Below are 25,066 nucleotides of genomic sequence, written 5' to 3' on the forward strand. Positions count from 1 at the left end.
AGAAGTTTTCCTTGATTAAACTGGAAAGGGAGCCTGGCCCTTGGCTAGGTAAAGATTATATTGAAGACCCTTAAAAGATCTGAGCTCATCAGCTCTGTAGTTAATTCAGAAAAAAGCCATCAGGCAAACAAGAATTCAATCTCTGAGAAAGCATCACACCACCTTTTAGGAGGTTGGGGGAGAAGAAAAAGAATCCTTTCTTCCCTCCCTATCCTCCACCTCCAGGCACCCATGGTGCTAACTTAAGGAGCTAACTGACCAGTAGAAGATGCTTCATTCAATAATGAGCAGAGGCACACACTAGAAATAGAAAGGCAATCACTTGAGGGACGAAGCAGCTTCAAGGATCAGGATTTCTGACAGCAAAGAAAAGAATCCACTATATATTCAAGAGAAAATGAAACCTAGCAAATTAAGAGATGAGCTGTTAGAAAGAACAAGCCCTGGGAATCTAGCTGAGCATCCCACTCAGCAGAGATAGTGGGACAGAAAAGGTGGAGGGTGGGGAGCAGCATGAAGAGAGGACGTTTAAGTCCTATAATACCAGAGGTATGGGTTTCCCTGCAACATGTGTTCCATGAATGTGTGCCTCATTAACTTTGTTTTGGAAGCATGCACTCAGTCTTGCCATAGACAATGTATGTGTGTGTGTGTGTGTGTGTGTGTATGCATGTATGTATGTATGTGTGTGTATGCAAGAGAATACACCTCAGGTTTCTGAAGGGAATGTTTTGTACCTATTGTTCTTACTGTGTCATCTTAGTAAATATCACTGCTTTGAACTAATTGTGTCTTGTTGCCTTACTGCCAGAGATAAATTAGTGGGCAATCATGAACTATAATTTGGGAGGTGTGGAGCCCAGGCTATCCTTTGAACCTGTGAGAGTCCCAGTTGGGATTCAAGCTACAAACCTGTCTGTGCCACATCTGGGAGATTTCTCAGAGGGGGACAATTTTATCTCTCCATATTCCAACTGGCTGTCATGCCACTTGGGCAGAAGTTCCATCAGCCCAGCCCTTATGTATGATCCTGCTCTATAATAAACAATAATATAGCTACCATTAAAAAAAAGACATAAGTCTCTGCCAGGGACAAAGCATGTTTGGAAAAAGCATCAGCCATAAGAGCCTCAGCCTTTATCCAATCTCAAGTCCATGACCTGTGCTCAAGGATGAGGGGCTGACTCTCAAGTCCAGATTAGCCAAGATTTCACTTAATTACTGGCACTACTACAAAGTATGAGTCCAATATCATCTGGGAACTGGGTTTCACTGTCTCTAGTCTTTTCCCTTACTTTCTCACAGGAACAACTAAGGAAAGTAAACAAACCAAAAAAAGTGACTTTCAAAGAATTCCTGGATTCAAATTGAACTGGTTTACGGGCAGGGGAAGGGTGTTGCCTGGACCTAGAAGAAGCTACAGGTCTATAGCTTTGTGGCATATATATACAGACAGACATATATGTATACACAAACATATGTGTATGTATATGCATACATGTATACAGACATATACCTATACATAAACATATACAGATTTACATCTGTATTCATATATACTCATGCATATACACATACACATATATTTCTTGTCAAATACATGTTTCATTTCATATATATAAAACAAAACTTTCATTTATTCATATGTACATATACATCTATAGAACTGAAACAAATGAAAATTTCACTTCCCATACACATATGAAATGAAATAGAAATGAAATACTTATGTATATAATTATGGGACATGTGTATGTATACATGTTAATAATATATACATATATTATGTGTGTGTATATGTATACATATACATATATATATATATATATATATATATATATACACATGTTATTTTGTCAAGAATAAGGTACTATTTACAGATGGCAAGTCCTATCTCTTCCTAAATGGAAGGCCTCCATTATGCCACAATAGTATGACTTGGGTTCAGTAAAATACATAACAAGTCCAAAGAAGAGGTCAAGTTTTGCCAGTAGGATGGGAGTTTGAGAGCTATTTTAATTTAGTAAATCTACATTAATCACATTTCCTATTCTGGTGAGTTGGCAAGGACACCCAGAAAGAGACTACAAAAAGTTGAATACTTCTGCCCTGAACAATGAAGTGCCATAACAGCTATGAGACTTACTCAGACTCTGATCATTCCTGTTGAATAGGAACAGGTTATAGGGAGCAGCAGCACCTACCAGTTAGCCACCTATTTGCTTAAATATTAGAGGAATGTATGAGTGGAAGACGGGCTGGTTAGGAAGCAAGAATGAAAGTTAATCCCCTTCACAGCTCATTGCACAGACCTCTTGAGAATTTATGGGACACGTAAGATGGGCCAGCACAGACAGCTCTCATCAGTGTATCCTTGGAGAAGGAACACAAACTGATGAGATCAAAGGTCAGTTGAAGTATTTTTTTCATAGCAATGTTAACATCCTTAGGATCACAGATCGTAAATTTAGAGCTGGAAGGGATAATGGTAGAGACTCAAAATCCAACATTCTTTCTTTTCACCAGGCTACAAAGGGATGTCCAGGTTTACCAGTCTAATTCCAGAGGAAAAGTCACAAACCTTCCAAGGTGTCCAGACTGGTTGTTGCTCTATTTTTCAGATATAAATATTGCAGTCAAATATCTTTCACTAGGAGCACAGCACTGATAACTTTCCCCTCAGATGCTTTGGGGAATGAGATTTATGCTGAGATATTTGCTGGCAGTTTTGAAAATTAATCTTTTTTGGAGTAGGGAGAATCCCTTCAAAGTGCATATGGTCATGAACCGAGCAGGCCAATGCAAAGTTCTGCTTTAGCCAGTCATTTCTTTACACTTTAATGTCACCAAGTGGATGTTGTTTTTTTTTTTTATTTTGGAATCCCTTAATGGCTTGTACCTGATTAACCCTCAACTAACCTTTGTGGGATATTTTAAGACTCACACTTGAATACATGCGTTTCTCTTCTCTACTAGATGACTCCAAGTGCCTCTGGGAGAGAGACAGAGACACAAGAAGAGACAGAACGAGAAAAGAGTCGGAGAGAATGAGAACAGAGACAGGCAGAAAAAGACAGAAGGACTGAGAGATAGAGAGAGAAGGGGAGGGAGAGGGGGGAGGAGGGAGAGAGAGAAAGAGAGAGACAGAGAAGGAGAGAGAGGAGAGAGAGGAGGAGAGAGAGAGGGAGGGGGAGAGAGAGACAGAAAGAGAAAGACAGAGAGAGGAGAAAGAGGAGAGAGAGACAGAGAGGGAAGGAGAGAGAGGGAGAGGGAGGGAGAGAGAGAGACAGAGACAGAGAAGGAGAGTGAGGAGAGAGAGAGGGAGGGAGAGGGAGGGAGGGAGGGAGGGAGAGAGAGAGAGAGAGAGAGAGAGAGAGAGAGGAGAGAGAGAGAGAGAGAGAGAGAGAGAGAGAGAGAGAGAGAGAGAGAGAGAGAGAGAGAGAGAGAGAGAGAGAGAGAGAGAGAGAGAGAGAGAGAGAGAGAGAGAGAGAGAGAGTTAGTAGCTCGGTATTTCGTCCCCTTCTCTTCTCCTTTTCCCTCCCCTTCCTCATCATCCTTTCCCCCAGAATTCACCGAGCGAGGAGGGAGGGAGGGGGGAAGGGCCCGACTGCAGCCCGGGGCCTCCTCCCGGATCTGGAAGGCGGAAGCAGGAAGCTCCAGATCAACCAACAGGCCTCGGGGCGGGGGTGGAAGGAAGGGGCGGAGCCAGAAGGGGGAAGAGCTAGAGAAGCGGTGCCGCGGTTACCGTGGTAACACAGGGGCGGGGCGGGGCGGGGCTGCGGTGAAACGTCACCCTTGACCCGTGGGTGGATCCACGTCATCAGCGGCTCCGGCCCCAGCGGCTGCTGGAGGCGGAAGTGAAGGCAGTGCTGCGGCGGCGGCGGCACCGACCGGCTAGTGCGGGCCGAGGGGGGGTTGTGCTTGTATGTGGGGGTGTGTGATGCCGGCGTGGACATGGAGGTAACCCGCTTCCCGGGCTGTAGGGCTGGGGAGAAACGGGGGTGCCTGCGGCGTAGACGTCCCTCCCCTATCCCCCCACCTTCCCGAAGTATTCCTGGCGTCGAAGGCCTCCTCGGCTGACTCTGGACTCCCCTCCGGGCCCGTGGCCTTCCTGCCCCCAGCCCTGAAGCAGGAAGTTGCCGGGGAGTGCCCCCCCTCCCTTTTTAAGCATCCCTCATCCCTGCCTGAAGCGTCTCCTTCCTGTTCCACCTTCTGCTCCCCCGCATGCCCTGCCCATTGTCGGTGAAGGAGGCCGGGTGTCCCCAAAGTCTTAGTGCACCTTGACAGCGTTAAAGCTTCAGACCTTAGGACCGCCTGTATTGTGCTCACCGGGTTCCCGGAGAGAGGGGGGTGCGGGCGTGTGTGTGTGTGTGTGTGTGTGTCTGTGTGTGTCTGTGTGTGTGTGTGTGTGTGTGTGTGTCTGTGTGTCTGTGTGTGTCTGTGTGTGTGTCTGTGTGTGTCTGTGTGTGTGTCTGTGTCTGTGTGTGTACACGTGTGGGTGTGGGTGTGTACGCTCAGTTCTGACGACTCACTCACAGGTTTGAGTCTGCCTCTCTTGCAGGATCCCGGGCAAGATGTGGTGGCCTCACCAGCCACCCCTGGGGCTGGCAAATCCAAGGTATTTACTCTTTAGAGCTGCTGTGTGCAGGAGAACTTAACACATCCTGTGAAGGATTCCTCACCCGTCCTTCTCAGAATCAGTCCATAGCTTCCTTTCCGGCTTAACTCCAGCCCTGTTGGAAGCCTTCCCTTATCTGTGACTGTGACTGGGCCCTCCCTTCCCCAGCTTACTTGGCTCTTATTCCCGTGTGTATTTGTTTTTCTTCTTACCTGCAGTTTTCCCTCCAGTAAATTCCTTGAGAAACTTTTTTTTGTCCTTGTATTTCCTGGAGGTAACACAGTATCAGGAATGTAGTAAATGCTCGTTGGATATCTGAAATTTTAATAGAACCCTAAAACTGAGAACTGAAAAGGAACTTGAGGCCAGTTCCCATTATTTTATGACTTCAGAATATTCAGAGAGCCCTTTAGAGGATTCTTAGGATCACCTTAATTTTCTGATAAATTTAACAGATGCTTTTTATTTCCTAACTGTTATAACTACTGAAAGAACCTGCAGTCCAAAAAGTTAAGTACTTTGTGCGTAGTTCTGTAGTGAAATTTAAAAACTGGTAAGCTAAGTAAGAGTCAAAAGACTTGGGATAGTCAGAGTCGTTCTTCTTGTGGTATGATCCTTAGTTATGACTTGTACTTCAGAGGTCTCAGTTTCTTCTTCTGTAAATTAGGGTGTTGGATCACATGATATTTAAAGTGTATATGTGTATGTATATATGTGTGTGTATATATATCCAATAATTTTTCCACAGAAATCTTTATGAAAACATTGTTGGTAGAATACTCAGCCTAACTTGTCTCTTCTTTTTCTTTTAGCAGCAGTTCTTGAATTTTCATGTGGTCAGACTTCTAGTTTCTTAAGAAGCCCATGAAAATGGCCTTTTAAAAAAATGCTTAAGGTTCTTTTTGTAATTGATTGCTTCAGAAGTAAACATGGAGTTCGATGTAGTTTTTGCTCAACTGAGTTAAAAGTTTTAAGAAAGGCAAAGATTTAAACATCAACATAGGACTGCTTTTAGCAAAACATTGAAGTACTTTCTTTGTGCTACAGTAGAAACATAAGTTATAACTAGTTTAATAACATCTGTACACATTTTAGTTGGAAACATTACCCAAGGAAGATCTCATCAAGTTTGCCAAGAAGCAGATGATGTTGATGCAGAAAGTTAAATCAAGATGCACAGGTAATTGGATTGATAGAGTGTTCACTTTAACTGCCCAAGTCTTCATTTCATTTTTAGAGAAATTATGCAATTGCTAATATTACGCTGACTTGGCTTTGGTCCTTGATAATACCGTGCAAAACATGTAATTCTTCCCGAGCGATCTTATGGAGCCTAACACTGTTTAAGATTCCACCCACTCTAGCTTGTGATGTGTTCATTGTCTCACCACACTGAAGAGTGGTTGTCTTTTTCTAATGGAGCTGAAAGGAATATTAGAAGGACGGAACAAAGCTTGTTTGCGATGAAGCTCCTAATGACATAATTTAAAACTATCCATTTTTAGAACTGTTTTATCAAAGAAATTAGAGAGTAAGGATCAAATGAGATGATAGTGAAGCAGTTAGCACAGTGCCTGGACGTAGTAATCTCTATGTAAATGTTAGTATTATTGTTACTGTTATTCACTGATATTGATTGAATGAATGCCACCTTCAATTTATCTTTTCCTCTTAAAAAGAAGACTCTGTTATCTTTCTTTTATGTATAACCTGTGAATTTCCTGAATTCTTAATGATTTAAAAATATCACCCAGAGACTTACTAGAAAATTACCAGTTTTGGTTTCAGTAATATTTTTATCAAGTAGAAAAGAGGTGATATTTTAGTTAAAAAGATGTCCTGCTCCAGAAGAAGACATATGTCCTTATGTTTAGGTCTATACATAGCCTGTTGTGTGTTGATCTTAGAGCATAAAGTCAGTTTTACCTTGGTACTTAATATGTTGGGGGGAGGGGAGTGTTGCATTGCTACTTTTTAAATCAAAGGTATAACTATTGTGTGTTTTACAAAATGCTTTTATAGAATCTTTCTGAGTTGTTCAAAGTGTAATGAAAATTTTTTTTAAAACTTTTTTTTAGAATTAGAGAAGGAGATTGAAGAATTCAGATCAAAACCTGATGCTGGGGGAACTAATGATGTAATTCAGGTAATAGCATGTTTCTGAATAGTGTTAGTGGGGTTGGTTGTTTTTATACACACTTTCATAGGAAATATGTCATGTCTCCTTGCAGGTTGGCAGCCTAGTGCATTGGAAAAAAACACTACTATAAATCAGGAGACTTGAGTTCTAATCTTGGCTCTTTTATCTCTCTGACCTAGGAAAAGTCACTTAGACTTTTAACACCTTAATTGCCTCATCTGTAAAATGAGGAGAGTGGACTGGACTCTAAGATCAGGAATTCTTAACCTTTTTTGTATCTTGAATCCCTTTGGCAGTCTGGTAAAACCAATGGATCCCTTCTTAGAATAATGTTTTTAAGTGCATAAAATAAAACATATAGAATTATAAAGGAAAGCAAAGGTTAGGAAAAGAAAGATGTAATTTTTTTTTTTATCCAATTTCACAGACTTCCTGAAACCTATTTACAGACCCTAGGTTAAGAACCTCCAGACAAGATGGTCTTTAAGATAATTTGTAGCTCTAAAAATTGCTTTGTGATGCTTTGACTTTCTCTCACCCCTTAATTTTGGTGGTAATCCTGTTCCTCTACTCCTTTCTATCTATATTCCCTTTGAGACCTAAACTGCTTTTATATAGGTATCAGCTTAAAAATCTTATGCTTTTAGCTAATAAGCTCATATAAATTTGGTCTTGCGTCTTCATTTGAATGTTTGTTTTGTCTTCATATTTTTTTTTAATATCACTACCGCTACTCACTGACTCCTCACCTTCTACTGATTCCATGTAAATAAAATCAAGCAAAGCAAATAATCCATGGCCAGTTCTTAAAGCATAGGCCTCTTTCTGCACTTACACCTCTGCCAAGAAGAGGGGGTTATGCTTTGCCTTCAGTCTTTTGAAATCATCATTTATCACTTAATTCGTCAGGGTTCCAAAGTCTTTCAGTATTATTTTCCTTTGCATTATGTTGACCATTTTATAAATTATTGTCTTTCTGTTACCTCAGACTCGTCAAGATGAAATCCAAATATTCTTTCCTCTTTCCCCTCAACTCTGCCTTTTCCCAAATCAGCTTCCTTTTCCAACTACCTTAGCCTTCTCAAAGCTATCACTGTTCTTTTAGCCTTTATGGGAGTAAATCAAATTAAAAGTAATTCTTTTGAAATATTAGGTGTTCCACCATTGGATTATCCTGAATTATATTATACCATTTCTAGATAGCAGGCCAGAGAATTCCTAAAAATAAGTGTCTGGTCTTTGTGATGGGTTTCCCTACCAAAAAGCAGAAAATGTTTCAAAACTATATTAATGTACTGTGGTTGAACTATCACCTGTTTTTTGATTAGTACTTTACAAACACATTGTCTTGTTCAAAAATAGGCTCTCACAGAACGACTGGACACTATTCTTCTGGAGAAAGCAGAGGTTGAGCAACAGTGTTTAGCTCTGAAGAAAGAAAATGTTAAAATGAAGCAAGAAACTGAAGTATGGAAGCATACCTTTTTCTTATACTTGTTTTTTGTATATTCTAAGTTAGTATCTCTAGCTTTATTGTTGCATTGTTTAATCAGTATTGAGAAAAATCATTTTGGAGAGAAAAAAGTATTTTTTTTTCATTTATTATGTTTTACTTATATAATTCTAAAGTAATTCTTTTTCACACATACACATATTCTGATATTTTAAAACTAAGTAAGTATTACTTCATTATGATGCTGTTCTGGAGTAAAGCAAGATGTAGTCTAGGATGATAGCATGGAGGAGAAGGGTAAGGAGTCAGTGAAAATTAAAAATAGATACTGGATTTCCCAGTATGAGTCAAAGTATAGAGATAGGGGAAAAATGGGTTGAGGGTCAAGGAAAGGGACAGAAGAAAGATCAGCTTAGCTGCCTATTTTTCCTTCTAACCTAAACCACCAACCTTTACCAGTCAAAGTAATTTTCCTTGACTAATCTCAATGATTTATGATTTCAAGGCCCAAGAAGGGAGTTCCCTTGCCCCACAAATTCTCTGCCATAATTTACCTGATTAAACTACCTTTCATTTGACATTTATGGACAAAATTTAAACATACAAGTAGCCAAAATAGTTAATACTATTGTAAATAAGCTTTAGCCAAAGTTTTTATTGTGTTGAGGAAAGTTTTAGAAAGCCAGTAACTAACAGGGGAGGAGAATCAGAGGAAGGGAAAGGAAAGAATACCATTAAGGGAAAAAACAAAGCCAGTAACTAACAGGGGAGGAGAATCAGAGGAAGGGAAAGGAAAGAATACCATTAAGGGAAAAAACAAACAGAAGATGGAGGCTAAATCCTCTATGGAAAGTTTTCTTCCCAGGTTAGTCACAGACAGGCAATTTTTATCTTTAACTGTAATCAGATAATAACAGTTGGACAGTGGTAAAATGATTTATAAATGCTGCTTCTCCAAGGTTAATAGGAAGTGTGGGAGTTCAAATGGTTTATTTTTTTTTTTCCTTGGGTTGGCTACAGCATATGAAATGTAGACATCTGTAATATAGCCTAAATACCCAAAGTGAAGATGTAGGTGCAGGATGAGATGAGACTAAGTAATGTTTATTATATAAAGAATTGGCATAACATTACTTAAATTTTATAATTAACTATTTAAATATAGTTAATAGGAGCATAGATTTTTAGCTGGAAGTACTCTCATCAAGTTCATCCCATAATGATAGATCAGTTTTCTTCATGTTTCTTTCTGTACATAAGCAGAACAAACTATAACCTCCCCTCATTTACCATTATAAGTGTTGTAATGCATCTGATGACCGTAAATACCCCTGGTCTTAAAAAGTACAATGCTTATGCTATCTGTCATTTATTTCTGCCATAATTGTGACTATAAAATTCTTTTTTTCTTTTAAACAAAGTCCAATTATATTTTACCATATTTGATTAAGAGAAAGTTTACTTTTTAAAGTTAAAAATAATTTTTAGAAGCTTTTTAAAGGAAAGTAAGATTCAGAGACTTTATTTGCTTTTTGTCCAAACATTGGCTGTAGTATTTTTGGTATCTTTTACAGTAGTGTTCATTAAATGTTAACTGTGGTCATACTGTTTAAAACATCTTTATCTTGCATTTTCATTCAGGCTGATTGAGCCTTATGGGAGAGGTAAAAAGCTTTTTTTTTTGGTCCTTGTTCCCATTGAGATGGGGCAGGAATTAAGCAAAGTTCTTGAGCCTGCCTAGGATAATTATTCTCTATCATCTGTGCTTGGTTCCTCTTCTGTCTGGTTAGACAGCAGCTAAAAGGATGCAAAGAAAACTGAAAGTTAAGGTTAATTATGTAATGATTGATGTATATTTATTTTTTTTCACCAGCATTCCATAACTAAGATGGAAGATCTACAGAAAGAGTTTGAACACTCAAGTAGAAGTTACTTGAAGGAAATTGAAAATTGGAAAACTGAATTGACTCAAGTACAGTCAAAGTACAGTGAAGATAGAGCTGCCTTGGAGAAGGAGTTGGAGGAAGCAGTGAAAAAGCAAATAGAACTTTCAGAACAACTTAAATTTAATAGTGAGTCCCAAGATGATGTCAAAAAGTTGCAAGAAGAGATTCAAAGAATTAAGCCAGCTTATGAAGAACAAATTTTATATCTGAAAAAGCAATTGGAAGCTGTTGCTGAGGAAAAGAACCAAGAAATTAATGATCTCCAAAACATTGTCAAGGCTAATTCTCAGCATTACCAAAGTGAAATTAATAGCTTGCAGGAGGAGCTTCTGCAACTGAAGACTACGCACAAAGAAGAAATGGCAACATTGATGCATCAGCTTGAAGCTTCTGGTAAAGAACATGAAGGAGAAAGAAACAAATTTGTACAACTAATGGAGAGTATTGCAAATGAAGAAAACATTCAAGAAAAGTCCAAACATGAATTTGAAAACCTTAAAGAAGCACTGAATCCAGTTAAAGAAAATCTGGTATATGACAGGGAGATCCAAGAAGATATAGCTACAAAAGAAATAGTGAATGAAAAAGTCAAACACTTGGAAGATTCCTTGAAAGAACTGGAGTCACAGCATAGTATGTTAAAAGACGAAGTAACCTATATGAATAATCTTAAGTTAAAACTCGAAATGGATGCCCAGCATATAAAGGATGAGTTTTTTCATGAACGGGAAGATTTAGAGTTTAAAGTTAATGAACTGCTACTTGTTAAAGAAGATCACTGTTGTATAATTGAAAAATTAAAGTCTGAACTCGAAGTTTCAAGAAATCAGTTTAGTAATACTGTGAAACAACATAACATAGAAGTACAGAGTCTTAAAGAGGAGTACCAAAAAGAAATATCGGAACTAAAGCAAACTTTATTGTCAAGTTCAGAAAAAGAAAAATTAGCCATAATGTTTGAAATGCAAGATCTTAGGGAACAGTATGAAAACTTACAGCAAGAAAAGCAAGAAGCAGTTTTAAATTATGACAGTTTGCGAGAAACAATGGAAATTTTACAGAGAGAATTGGGTGAGTCAGCTGGAAAGATCAGCCAGGAGTTTGAATCCATGAAACAACAGCAAGCTTCTGATGTTCATGAATTGCAGCAAAAACTCAGAGCTGCTTTTAATGAAAAGGATAGTCTAATTGAAACTGTAAATCGTCTCAGAGGAGAAAAGGAAGTATTATTATCTAAGCAAGATGAGGCACAGAAATATGAAAATGTAGTTAGGGGCCTTCAAGAGAAAAATGAAGAAATATTGATTAGTCTTAATCAGAAAGATATCACAATACAAGAGCTACAAGCAAAGATATGTATTCTTAGTGATGAAAAAGATCAGTTCTTAAGTAAAATACAAAATGCTCAGGAGGAGCTAGACAACCTCCACGAAAAATGTAAAAGGAAAGAAGAAGAGATTGTAGAACTTAAGAATAAAGTAGACCAAATTACTCAATACAGTGGTGAACTAGAACAGAAGGTGAAAGAATTAACAGAAGCTTGGGAAGAGACTTTAAAAGAAAAAAAACGTAACCACCAAAATGTGGAAGAACTTGAGGTTCGAGTTAAAGTTCTATCAGAAGAACAGGAAATGTTGTCATCTCAAATGAAGACCCTTCAGGAAGAAAATGAAAGACTAAGTAAGGAAAAGGACCAAATGAGTAAAGATTTGAACACTTTCATATCTGAAAAAAAAGAAGACTTTAGCTTTAAAGAACAAGCTGCAGAACTGGAAAATAAACTTCAGTTGGCAGTTGAAGAAAAAGATAATTTAGATAAGTTATTTGTAAAGGAGCAAACACAAAATTCAATTATTAGGTCTCAGCTGTATAATTTTCTGAAAGAAATGGGATCTAGAGTTTCAGAAATAAATGAGAAAGAAGAAGATATCATGATTATCCTACAAGCTGTAAGTGACTCTTTAGAAAGAATCAAGGAAGAAAAACAGAATTTGGTTTTTCAGAATAATGAAACAGTGTTGCAATTGCAGAAAGAAAATGAACATATTAAAGAAGAGAATTTGGCTCATTGTGAAGAACTTAGATCTTTACTTGAAGACTATGAAAAAGAGAGGCTTCTTCTAAAGGAAGAATTGGAAGGGTGTTTGTCAGAAAAAGCAGCATTGCAACTCGACCTGCAAGAGATGAACAATGTAAATGAAAAGACTAGGCTTGAAAACCAAAATCTCTTAGCTCAGATAAGAGAACTTTCTGAGAACCTTTTATGTAGCAAAGATGAAATTCAGGATCAAGGAGAATCATCTGTAGAAAAGCAAGAAAATTTAAGACAGTTGCTAGAACAAAAAGAAGCTGAACTACATGATGTGAAAGCAGAATTGACATCTTTAAAGGTTGAAAATTATTTTATTAATATAATTAATCCTTGATTATAGAGCATGTGCATTCAAAACACTGATTTTTAGTCAAAAAACCCTGGGGAGAATAAACTTAGGTGTATTCAAAAGAAAATTCAGCATTTTTTAGTTCTGTTTCTAAATGGTAAGCTTTCTCTAAAGTGTTGAAGATGTAGCACTAAACAAATATTTTTTAGATTTTAATTATCTTGATCTTGCTTATGAAAAGGAATAGTGGGATTAAATGACTTGTTCACTTTTATATAGCAGGTCACTGAGGTCCAGCAAATCTTGCCTACAAACTTGTTCCTAAGTAAGGAGCAGTTTTAAAACAAAAATAGGACTGTATAGCTACTTCCCTTTAATTAAAATGTGGGATTCTGCCACCAGAAAATTATTTAATAGTAGTGTGGTAAGCTGGAAGAACTATTTGATTATATCTGTATTTAATTATGAGGACTCCCATGTTTCAGATTTTGTACCTTCTTCATACATGCTACACTTTTCTACATTAAACTTTGTATTATTGATTTATCTTCACAGAAATTTTGATAATACTACTATGAGTTCAATATTAGTTACATTGTTGGTCAGGGAAAAGCTACTCCAAAAAATGCTTTTATGTAAATCATTTGTGAATTTAGCTTTCTTTTTTTCTTTTTTACAAAAAAAAAAAAACCAAAAACTGGTCTAATTACATTGCTTTGCTTTTTTTGCCTTTGTTTAAAATGTAGGTTTCCTTAGAGAACTCACAGTCTATAAAAAGTGATCAGCATTCAGTAATGGAACTAGAAGATAAAATTGGTAACTATTTTTGTTTAACCTATCTTTTTAAAGACAATTGTTTTCATGTCACTTTATTGTGGTAGAATAAGAATTCATGCAGCTATTGGATTTTTATAGCAAATATTTCCGCAATACCCCTATATTCAGTTATGTCTTCTTTTTTCCAAGTATTTGTCTTTAGGAAAGACATTTGTCTGAAAGAGTTTAGATTCAGAAGGAGATTCAACCCTTGATTTCTACAAACTTAATGTTTTCTGGTATTTTCTGTATTGCATTATTAATTTGACTAGTCCTATAGTTGTTTTTTAAGTATCATGACATTATTTAGGTAATTATGTATTTTACAGTGCATGACTTCACTAGCAAATCATCTCCCAAAACATTTTTAGATTACCAACTAATAATTATCATGTAATATTAAAATTGCCACAAGGTTATTATTTCTCAATTACTTACTAGTCACCTAAGTTGCTGCTAATCTTTAATTGAAAAACATGAATAATGCTATAGAAATTGGAGTTGATTGTAATAAAAATAAAATCATCCTTAAGACATCTTTAGCATGTATCTTTCTAAATTAAAACATACCACATTCAGTAAAAAATGGGCACCTAAATATACAGTATTCAATCCTGAAGGAGTCAATATAGGGGATATAAGATCTATAGAAATAATATGGAAATAAACATAAAATAGTTACAAAGTCATGAAAATTCTCAAGAGGAAGAAATTGCTTTCTAACTAGGAAGGACAGGGAAACTTCAAGAAGATGTTGCATTTCAGCTAAGTCTTAAAGAATGATTAGGATTTCAGCAGGTATAAATGAGGAGAGAAATAGAAATTCCAGGCATAGAAAAATGGAATAAGGCAAGAAACTGTGATGTCTGTTTATGACACAGTGAATAGTCCAGTTTGACTTGAGTGCCCATTATGTGAACATGAATATTACATTGAGAAGTCTGCAAAAGGTTAATTGGTGCTGGACTATAAAGGATCTTGAATGCTAGTTTGGGCCTTTATTTGTAAATAGTAAGGAGACATAAAAGTTTTTGAGTGGTAAAGTTTCATAGTTGGACCTTAAATTAAAAAGATTTCTTTGAAAGTATTGTGAGGATTTATTGGGAGGAAAGCTGTCAGCAGGGAGATTGCTTAGGAAGCCACTGCTATAATCTAAACAATCATAAAGACTTGGGCCAGGGTGATGGCAATGGGAGTGTAAAGGAGCAGACATTGTAGTGAACAGAATTAGTAGAGGTATACTAGGGACACAGTCAACAGGATTAGCCAACTGGTTTGGATGTTGGAAGTAAAGAAATATGGAATAGTAACAGATGACTTCAAAGTTTTGAACGTCGGTGACTAAGCAAATAACAAGGCAATATAGAGTTTGTTAAAGATTAAAATCTTAATCTAATGGCAGAGGTATTTTGACAAGTTGTTTTGTTTTTAAAAGAGTGCATTTTTTCAGACATGACATTTTTAAGTTGGTACAATATGAAAGATGGATTACTTTAAGGAGAAAACAGTGAAAGATTTAGAGTTTAAAGTTAGTGAATCACTGCTTGTTAATCACTGTTACGTAAGTGAAAAATTAAAATCCAAACTATAAGTTTCAAGAAGTCAATTTGGCAATACTGTGAAGTAGCATAGCATGGAAGTACAGAATCCTAAAAAGGATCATGTGTTAGAGTTGAAAGAGTATTAGGTTTAGAGTCAGAGAACTTGATTTTAAATCTTCACTCAGCCACTTGACAAAATAGTCATCATTTCTGGGCCTCAGTTTGTTCATTTGTAAAATGAGGGGATTATATTAGATAACCTCTAAGGTCCTTTCTACCTCTAAATCTGTGATCCTATGAACTCTTAGTAGGAGTCTTTATAGCTATGCAAATAGCCACCCATGCAGCCTGCTCTGATTATAGTGGTTTCCTGATTGTAGGAAAGGTTAGTAATCAGGGCAGATAAGTTTCTATATTATTTTGCATAATGAGTTGTCATGAAAACTAAGCAGTGTTATGTCCAGTCACCAAGTTTGTATGTCCAGATGAGATGAAACTCCAAAGGATCAGATTGGTAACCATGTAGCAGTAAGTTCCAAAATAGTGATAACTTAAAGGTACCTTAGATTTCCACTTAGGAACCTAACTGGTACTTAACTAGTAATTGCTTTTCACCACTCATTTAGCCAGTCTTTTAGTACTTCCTAAAAGAAAAAGCCCATCTTTATTTTATCTTCTGCCACCTTTACATGCTCATTTGGCAGTTTCCCTGGTCTCTAAATGTAGTCAACCTTACTGAAGCATTAGCACCATCTACTAGTGAAAAAAATCTAGCTGTAACCTATATAAACCAGTGTTTCTGTGGATAAATGTACTAATCACTTTTTCTTTCACTTCATTTCAAAAAATTGATTAAGTACTTGTTCTATATGAGGCTTTGTGTTGGGCTCCTAGGATATACACTGATTTTGAGATACCAAAAAAGCAGAAACTGTGTATGTAATTGTTTGTGGTCAGTCATTTTCAGTTATGTCCTACTCTTTGTGACCTCAGTTGGGGTTTTCTTGGCAAAGATGCCTGAGTGGTTTGCCATTGCTTTTTCAGGCTCATTTTACAGATGAGGCAGCTGTGCAAATAGTTAAGTAACTTGCCCAGAGTCATGCAGCTAGTAAGGGTCTGAGGCCGGATTTGAAATCAAGAAGAGGGGTGTTTGAGATTCCAGACGTGGCACTCTATCCCCTGTGCCATCTAGCTTCCTAAGTACTGTGATTGAATGAGATCTGGGGAGAAACCCTAAGAGAATTGTAAGGGAAGGAGGATCTAGAAACTTCATGCGGTATTTGATTTTGAACAATATGTATTTTATCCTTGGTGATTTGAAGTAGTCAACTCTCTCTGAACATTATCTTTCTGAATAGAAAGTTAAAGCCATCTGGAAAGAAAATCTGGTTAAACAAATTTAAATAAGATGGTTTTAAAGTATGCCAAGATCAAAATTATTTACTGACTTTTATGGCTACATATAAATAATTTAGAAGAAACTTATTTTTACATTAATTGCTCCTTATCTCAATTTTTTTAAATGATCAGGACAAATCCATATTGTAAGATTAGTGTCTTGAAAAAATTTGTAGAAAATAATTGTCATATAACAAAATAATGTAGCACTTAAAAAGAGTGATGTGGTAAGTTTTATTTAGCATTTTGTTATTATTTGATCTTCCAGTAACTACTCAGCTAAAGTAAGGTTTGGTTTTTTTCCCAGTGCTAGTTTTGTCTATTTTCCTTTTTGTGTACCTCCTCTTTGATGAGCTCTGATAACATGTAAAAAAAATCCCTTCAATGAGAATGTGCTTATATTTAACAGTGGCCTATCCAGTTAATTAATAAAAAGAAGCAATTTCTTTAATTAAAAATATCTTCTGTAATAGAAAACATTTGGAAATTTCTCATTTGAAAAAACACAGAAATCCCCTCTTAATATTATGTTTACCAAACTTGAAGCAAAAAAATAAAATCCGCTCTTCAGTCCTGCTATTTAAATTTTAGAGATTTCCAATCAGAGCATCAATCCAGTTGACATTTTAATTTATAAATGCAAGATTCATGATCAAGAAATGTCTCAAATAATAGGTCAGTGTTCTCATAGTAGTCTTTTCCCTATTTATCACCATTATTTTTCTTCTCATCACCATCCTCATCAATATTTTCTCTAAAATATTCTGCCCAGAACCAAAACACTTATTAAACTTCAGCATACTAAGTTTGTATTATAATAATACCAGTTTAGTTCATTTTTTTGTCCTACTTCTGTCATGCCGTATTCCTCCTAGATTCAGATCTTCCATGGGTCTAATCAACATGCCCTCTCTGACTTCATTCAAGTCATTGATAAAAATATTGAATAAGACTGTGAACAGATCCCAAGAGCATTTTATTAAAGAGCTCCTTGTAGGTTCAATTTACTTCAGTAAACAATTCTTTTCATCCTTGTTTTCAGTAAATTTAGAAAAAGAATCCAAAGAAAAAGAAGAGAAATTAAGTAAGATAAAAGTTGTTGCCTTGAAAGCAAGGAAAGAACTTGATTTCAGCAGAAAAGAGGTAAGATACCTTCTAAACAGACTCTGGAGTTTTATAGTTTAAGCAAATCTTCATTTTTCTGTACTAAATAATATTGATATGTATGTAAAATAGGCACAGTCTCTGAGAGAGGAACTTGAATTGGTACGATCTGAAAGAGATAATTTGTCTACTTCAATGAAAGACCTCATTCAAGGAGCAGAAGGATATAAGGTAAAAATAGTTATTGTCTTTATAATCTTTTTTAAAATTTTACTTACAGCTTCAAAGTGAACGCAGCTATTTCTTGAAATACATTTTTGCCTATGGTAGGATAATACTCTAAATTTCAAACTGATTTTTTTTTTACCGTATACATACTTATATACATATATATTCTGTCCTCAATTCAGCAATCATTTATTAAGCACCTACTATATATAAGGCATTGTGCTAGGTGATAGGGCTATAAAGATGAAAAAAAGATTTCCTTCAAGAAACTTAATTTCTATTGAATATAACAGATTGAACACGTATAAATAAATACAAATTGTTTACAGAATAATTTGAGGAAGAGGGAGGAGAGTTGTAATATAAGACCTCATGAAGGAAGTAGCATCTGAGCAGTCTCAAAGACATTTAGGAATTCTAAGAAGCAAAGTTGAGGAAGGAGAGCATTCCACTCATGAGAGACATCTTATGCAAAAGCCTAGAAGTGAGAGATAATATGTGTGAGGGATATCAAGTATGGTACAGTTTAGCTGATCTGGTTAAGAAGTTTTGAGTAGTGGCATCTAATAGAAAAAGTAGGAGATTAATAGAGGGTTTAGGCCATTTCTTTTGCATATTAGATACCAGTTTTTAAAATTTATATTTAAATCTGCTGAGAAATATCTGCAAAATTTTCATTGAATTTCTCTCAATCCAACAGAAACTTAAGTACCATAATTTTTGAAGACACTTTCATAGGCAATGCAAGTTATATACACAGGCAAATAAATTTTATTTTTACTTTACAAGAGTTTGTATAATTCCTAAAACAAGGCATATGGTTTTAATTTGTCCTAGTTTTTTACTTGCAATACCAGTTTATTAATGTGTATTTTCTGTTATTGTAAGTTTTTAGAGATGGATCAATTAGAAACCAGAATCTCACAATATGCTGTTTACAAGAGACACACCTGTAACAGAAAGATGTACACAAAATTAAATTAAGGGGCTGAAGCAGAATCTATTATGCTTCAGCTGAAATTTAAAAAAAAAAGGCAGGGGTAGCATTTATAAACTCAAGGCAAAAGCAAAAATCTAACTAAAAGAGATAATCAGAGAAATTACATTTTGGTAAAAAGACAATGAAATAATATCAATACTGAACATAAATGTACCAACTGTTATAGCATCCAAATTCTTGAAGGAAAAGGTAAGTGAGTTACAAAAGGAAAAGGACAATTATAGTAATGAATGACCTCAGTATCCCTCTCAGACTTAGATAATCAAGAAATAAGCATTAGCAATAAGAAGATGAATAGCATTTTAGAGAAGTTAGCTATGCTAGGTCTCTGGAGAATATTGAATGGGAATAGGAAGAAGTATGTATTTTTTCTCAACTATAAATGGCACCTTCACGGAAAATGACTATGTATTTGGACATAAAAACCTCCCAAACAAATGCAGAGATGTTAAATGCACCCCTTTGGACTAGAAGGCAATAAAAATTATTTTTAATAAAAGGTCTTTAAATTATAGGTTAAAAATCAATTGGAAATTAAATAACCTATTCCTGAAGAAAGGGTGGGTCAAAGGACAAATCATAGAAACAATGAATAGTTTCATTAAAGATAATGACAACATGAGATAACATACTGTAATTTGTGGGATGTAGCCAAAACAGTGCTTAGAAGGGACAATTTCTATTTCTAAAAGCTTATATCAGTAAAAGAGAAAAAGAGCAGATGAATGAATTGGGCATGCAACTAAAAAAAAAATTTAAAAGAACAAATTAAAAATCCTCAGTTAAACACCAAAATAGGAGTCCTGAAAATCACAGGAGAGATAATTAAAATTTAAAGTTAAAAAACAATTAATAAAGCTTCAGGCTAGTTTTATGGTCAAATAAAGTAGATAAACCGTTGGTTGGTTTGATTTTTAAAAAGAGGAGAAGAAAAACAAAATGCAGGTTTAAAAATGAAAAGAGTAAATGAATAAACAATGAAAATGAACTTAAAGAAATTAAGAACAATTTTGCTCAGTTATATGGCACAATTGATGATCTAAATGAAATGGATGAATGTTTACAAAATTAAAAGTGCCCAAATTAATAAAAGAAGAAATGGAGTACTTCAGTAGCTTCATCTTAGAAAAAGAAATTGAATGTTATAAATGAATTCCCTAAGGAAAAAAAAAAGGCCAGATGGATTTACAAACGAAAATGTGTTACTATGAATGTATTGGTATATGTATGTATATCTGTCTTGTATCTCTATAACATTTCTGTTTTTTACTTTCTTGGTCTATTTGCCTAAAAGTGGGACTATCATGGTCAAAGTGTTTTAACAGTTTAGTCACTTCTCCCTGCGCCGTAACTCCAAATTATTTTCAGTTTTGTAGATCAATTTTACTGCTCCACCAGTAATGTATTTAGTTTCTGACATATTTTTATGCATAAAAAGGTCATAAATATTGGCAGTGAAATATTAATATATTAGAACAGTCAAGTGCAAGCCATGTCATCATTTCTCTGATGGCATGGTCTTCTTCAGCAATGAAGAATGAACACAGCGACAACAACGAAACATTTAAAAACCAATTAATTCCCTTCCTATGTCCTACCAAATTTCTCCTATGACACAAATATGGTTTTGATACCTAAACCAGAGAGAGAGCAAAAACAAAGAACTATAGAACAATTTCCTTAATGAATATTGATGCAAAAATTTTAAATAAAATACTAGCAAGGAGATTACAGTAACATACCACAAAGAGCACTATGACCAGGTTAGATTTTTACTGGAAATGTACATCTGGTTCAATATTAAGAAAACTATAGGCATTTTAAAAATTATGTTTATGTCAGCAGATGCAGAAAAGGCTTTTAACAAAATATGACATCCATTCCCATTAAAAACACTGCAAAGCATAAAAATCAATGGAGCTTATATTAAAATGATAAGTAATGTATACATCTAAACCAAGGCCAGCATTATCTGTAATGGGGATAAACTAGAAGCCTTCCCAGTACAATTAGGGGTGCAGCAAGGATATCTGTTATCGTTGTTATTATTTAACTAGAAATGCTAGCTATGACAGTAAGACGAAAAAAAATTTAAGGGATAAAGAATAGGGTATAAGGGGCACTTTTTGCAGATGATGTGGTGGTAAACTTAGAGAATCAACTAAACACCAGTCAAAACCATTAACAACTTTGGCAAAATTCTAAGATTTAAAGTAAACTCACATAAATCATCTGCATTTCTACATATTACCAACAAAACCTGGCAGGAAGAATTAGAGAAATTCTATTTAAAAACAGCAAACAGTATAAAATATTTGGGAATTTACCTGCGAAGCCACACTCAGGAACTATATGAACGCAATTACAAAATACTTGGTTAAATAGATCTAAATAATTGGAGAAATATTAATTGCTCATGAGTAGACCAAGCCAGCATAATAAAAATGACAATATTGCCTAAATTAATTTACTCATTAAATGTCACAACAGTTAAAGAATTATAAAGCTAAAAAAAAATTCATCTGAGGAAAAAGGGTTAAAAATGGCAAGGGAATCTGGAAAAAAAAGTGAAGGAAGGCAGCATAGCTGTATCAGATCTCAGACTGTATTACAAAGAGGTAATCAAAGCAATCAGATACTGGCTGATTGGTCAGTGGAATAGATTAGGTAAACAATACACAAAAACAAATGACCATAGTGGCCTTGTATTTGATGAGCTCAAAGTTTACCCTTAATTATTATTAGTAGTAATAATAAGATTAAAATGGGTACATGATTTAGATGTAAAGGTTGATATGATATAAACAGATTAGAGGACCACGGAAAAAATTATCTTTTGAATCTATGGATAAGGGAAATTTTGTGATTAAACCAGAAATAGAGATGATCACAGGAAATATAATGCATAATTTTTGATTACATGAAATTAGAAAGGAGTTGCACAAACAAAATCAATGCAGCCACAGTTAGACTGGGAAACTGAGAAAAGAATTTACAGCAAGTTTCTCTGATAAAGGTCTCACTTCTCAAATATATAGGGAATTGAGCCAAATTTATAAAGATTCGAGCCATTTTCCAATTGATAAATAGCCAAAGGGTATGAACAAAAAGTTTTCAGAATGAGAAATCAAAGCTATCAATAGTTATATGAAAAAATGTGTGTGTAAGAATAATGACCATCAGGTCTCCTGACTTTTCAGGCAGGAGTGGACTTAAAGTTAATGCACAGGATCAAGAACATGATAGTAACCTGAAAAAAAAAATAATTATCCCCATGGACCACTTAGGGTCCAATTAAGACCTGGTTGTGACTTATTAAATGAATATTTATGTTTATAGGCTCTAGGTTGCCAATCCCTACCTTGAAATTAGTGTGAGAATTTATATTGTAAGTCCAAGTAGGGTTTGTAGTAGTGATACCTTTAGTCTGTTATGCTTAAAAGTATTTGGAATGACATACATAACAAATCTTTTCATCACTTTTTAGAAAATTTTTAAAACTAAAAAATTTATCTTCCTTCAATCATTTTAGCTATCTTCCATATTAATGGCAAAAATTATTTAACTGTAGCAAAGGTGTTTTTCATAGCCTAGTTTTTATGCACACTAAGTATTCCAATAAAATAATATATTCTGATAAAAAGAATTAGCATCCAGTGGTTATTTATAAATACTAAATAGAATAATATTACCATAATGATTCAGCATGTGATATTCTGATGTGTTTTACTTATGGTATTGTTTTGTCTCTTCTTAAAGAATCTTTTTTTAGAATATGATAAACAAGCAGAGCAATTGGACATGGAAAAGGAGCGTGCAAATAATTTTGAGCATCAGATAGAAGACCTTACAAGACAATTAAAGAATTCAGGTTCTCAGGTAATTGAAATTGATTACTTGTGGATGTGCTAGTTAACACATGCTCATTGATCTTAATAAAGAAGATATATATTACCAAAAATATTAATGTATAACTTTTTTAAAATTCTGAATTTTTTCCTAAGAAGGAGAAAGTTTAAAACACAGCAATAATTATTAATGGGATTATCAGTTAAATTTTCCAAATGTCAGCAACTCTTATTCACAGGATAGATTTATAGATTTCTTTGCAATTGTCTGGGTCTTTTTTTTTTTTTTTTTAACATACCATACTTAGAAACAGTTGTTCATGGAGTAAAATTCATTTTTTATTTTTCCTTTTCTTCCAACAGAAATCAGCTATATAAGGAAAAGCACTATGCTTTCAGTTTGATTGACAAGTAACCAAAAGCAATGAATGTATTATCATGGGTTTTGCATGTCTTTAGTTTTTATCTCTTCTGTTTGTTACATCTTAAAGATGAGATAATTTTTCTTTAATAATTTCTTTTTCTAATTGAGGGCAGTGGGTAGGAAACATAGCAACAGTTAGTACATATTTTTAAACAAAGCCTTCCAGATGTGAACAGCTGCATAGGTGAGAGATAAGTTCACTTTAGAGAATTGAATAAATAGTTTTATAGTTGACTGAATAAGATTTCTTCTATAAAAGCTATAATTATTGTCCACTGACTTAGCCACCAGTTAGGTTGGATTTCATTTAATATATATACTATTACAGTTATAGGTTACTTGTCATTTCACCATGTTGAATGCTGAGTTACCAGTACTTAATCCTGCAAAATATATTCAGTTCTTTCTTTAAGAAAATGTCTTCCATCAGATACAGATCAGATTAAATGCCAGTAGAATATAAAAATTTCAGTTACTAATCAGTAAAGTTTTTTTTATTTCCTGCTGTGTGCAAGCACTATGCTAACAAGAAAACGAATCTAGTAGGTGGAATACAAAGAAGTGTAAGACAGAATCCATGCCTTTAAGGAGTTTATAATCTAGTTGAAAATAATACTTGGACATGTAACTATGACTTCATCATTACTAAATTAGAATAGAGATGAGAAGAAGATAGGGAATATAATTAAGGTAACTCTGTTCTGACCTATTTTTTAAATTGATGATGCTGAAAAATAGGAAATGCATTAGAGAATAGACACAGCCTATGATAGTTTTGTAAGTTTCACATTATAACTCAGTAGCCACAAAGGGGAAACACAAAGACCATAGAAATCATCTCAGTCAACAAGCACTTTGTCTCTGTTCCAAAGCAAGGAGTGATGCCAGCCAAGGGCAACAATGGTTTGGAAAAATATAAATTTATTTGTAAAATCTCATAGAAGAAGATGATAAAAGATTCTTAGCAAAATAATTAAACAAGTTGAGTCATCCCAAAGACATTTCTGGAGAGATGGCAAACAAACAACAGAAAAGGTCTGTAAAGAGTTTTGTAACAATCTTCAGAGTGACAATACAGCTACTGTATTTAGATTCTACATGATAAAGTATAAATGACACTAAAGATGAGACTAGCAGCTATACTAAACCAAATATGAAGAGTTGGTCCATGTTGGGAGGCAATGCAGTTTTTGAGATTAATTCTCAGTATGAGAGAGAGAAGAGATAGCAAGTAGTTGGGGGAAAAAATCAGACCCTAAAGGTGACCAAGAAAAAAAATATTAGCTATTAATTTAGATGCCATTTTTCCATCACTTCAAAATCTTTATGGAAATTAAGACTTTACATATGCATCAAAAATATCCTTGATTTAGGTTTGACAAGGGAACAGATAGGTTTTCACAAACAGTATTCTACATTTTTATAGTCAAATTAGATAAAAGGTGGAGAAAACACAAAGTCCCACTGTGTTTCTTTGTTGACTACAAAAGCATTGAATTAGAGCACAGTTCCTCTTTAGATACTGTCAACAAAATCTCTCCTATGCATGTGTCAGAATCATACAAGTTTCCTTAAAATGAATAATAGAAAATTTTTCTGATCCTCTAATTGTTTATATCAAACAAGGCATAAAATAGGAAGACTTAGGCTTACCCAAAGATTTTCATATCTAGCACAGAAACTAAAAGATGTCTTCCACTTGACAATATTTGTAAATAATACTATGCTGGTTGTATGTAGTCCAAAACCTTCTAACATAGATACATGCTCAAGAGTTATTAACCTCTGGTTAGGTGCATCAAACTTTGTTGTCTTCTTGAGTAGGTAACCTATAGACAGAAGTGGTCCACCACTACAGATGTCTAAGAAAGACACATCAGATATACCATGACTTGGCCCCATAATTGAACAAGAGAAAGACTGTGCTGAATTTGTTTGGAAAATTATAACATGCTTTTAGTGACCTCAAAACTTCTCACTGAAACAAAGGCCCAGCTTTTTTTCATGGATATTCTTCCAGTGACATTGCGTGACTACAAGTCAGAACGTTGTAGTCTCTGAAGGATTAAAGGTGTTGATCATCTTGAGGGCATGTAAGTGCATGGTGGGCATAAGTAGGTGACAACACTTAACTAACGTAGGTGCTACAAGAAAAACTGCCTAAAGAAT

The 25,066-nt window shown here is 35.0% G+C and overlaps 1 protein-coding gene across 2 annotated transcripts in view; it reads left to right on the forward strand.

The window, feature by feature from the left end:
* The first annotated feature begins 3,768 nt into the window (after positions 1–3,768).
* The window catches only part of GCC2 (GRIP and coiled-coil domain containing 2), a 52,504-nt gene continuing 31,206 nt past the window's right edge, over positions 3,769–25,066 (forward strand). Inside the window, exons 1-10 of one of the 2 annotated variants that reach the window (XM_072621807.1) lie at positions 3,769–3,960; positions 4,562–4,618; positions 5,714–5,798; positions 6,697–6,764; positions 8,121–8,225; positions 10,085–12,547; positions 13,285–13,354; positions 17,336–17,436; positions 17,530–17,628; positions 22,385–22,504. In XM_072621807.1, coding sequence (XP_072477908.1) covers positions 3,955–3,960; positions 4,562–4,618; positions 5,714–5,798; positions 6,697–6,764; positions 8,121–8,225; positions 10,085–12,547; positions 13,285–13,354; positions 17,336–17,436; positions 17,530–17,628; positions 22,385–22,504 — 3,174 coding nt within the window. In that variant the 5' untranslated portion in view covers positions 3,769–3,954. The remainder of the gene's footprint in view (positions 3,961–4,561; positions 4,619–5,713; positions 5,799–6,696; positions 6,765–8,120; positions 8,226–10,084; positions 12,548–13,284; positions 13,355–17,335; positions 17,437–17,529; positions 17,629–22,384; positions 22,505–25,066) is intronic. The other variant, XM_072621809.1, reaches the window with a different exon arrangement.

The sequence above is a fragment of the Notamacropus eugenii genome, chromosome 6 (genome assembly GCF_028372415.1).
Source record: "Notamacropus eugenii isolate mMacEug1 chromosome 6, mMacEug1.pri_v2, whole genome shotgun sequence".
Taxonomy (NCBI): Eukaryota; Metazoa; Chordata; class Mammalia; order Diprotodontia; family Macropodidae; genus Notamacropus; species Notamacropus eugenii.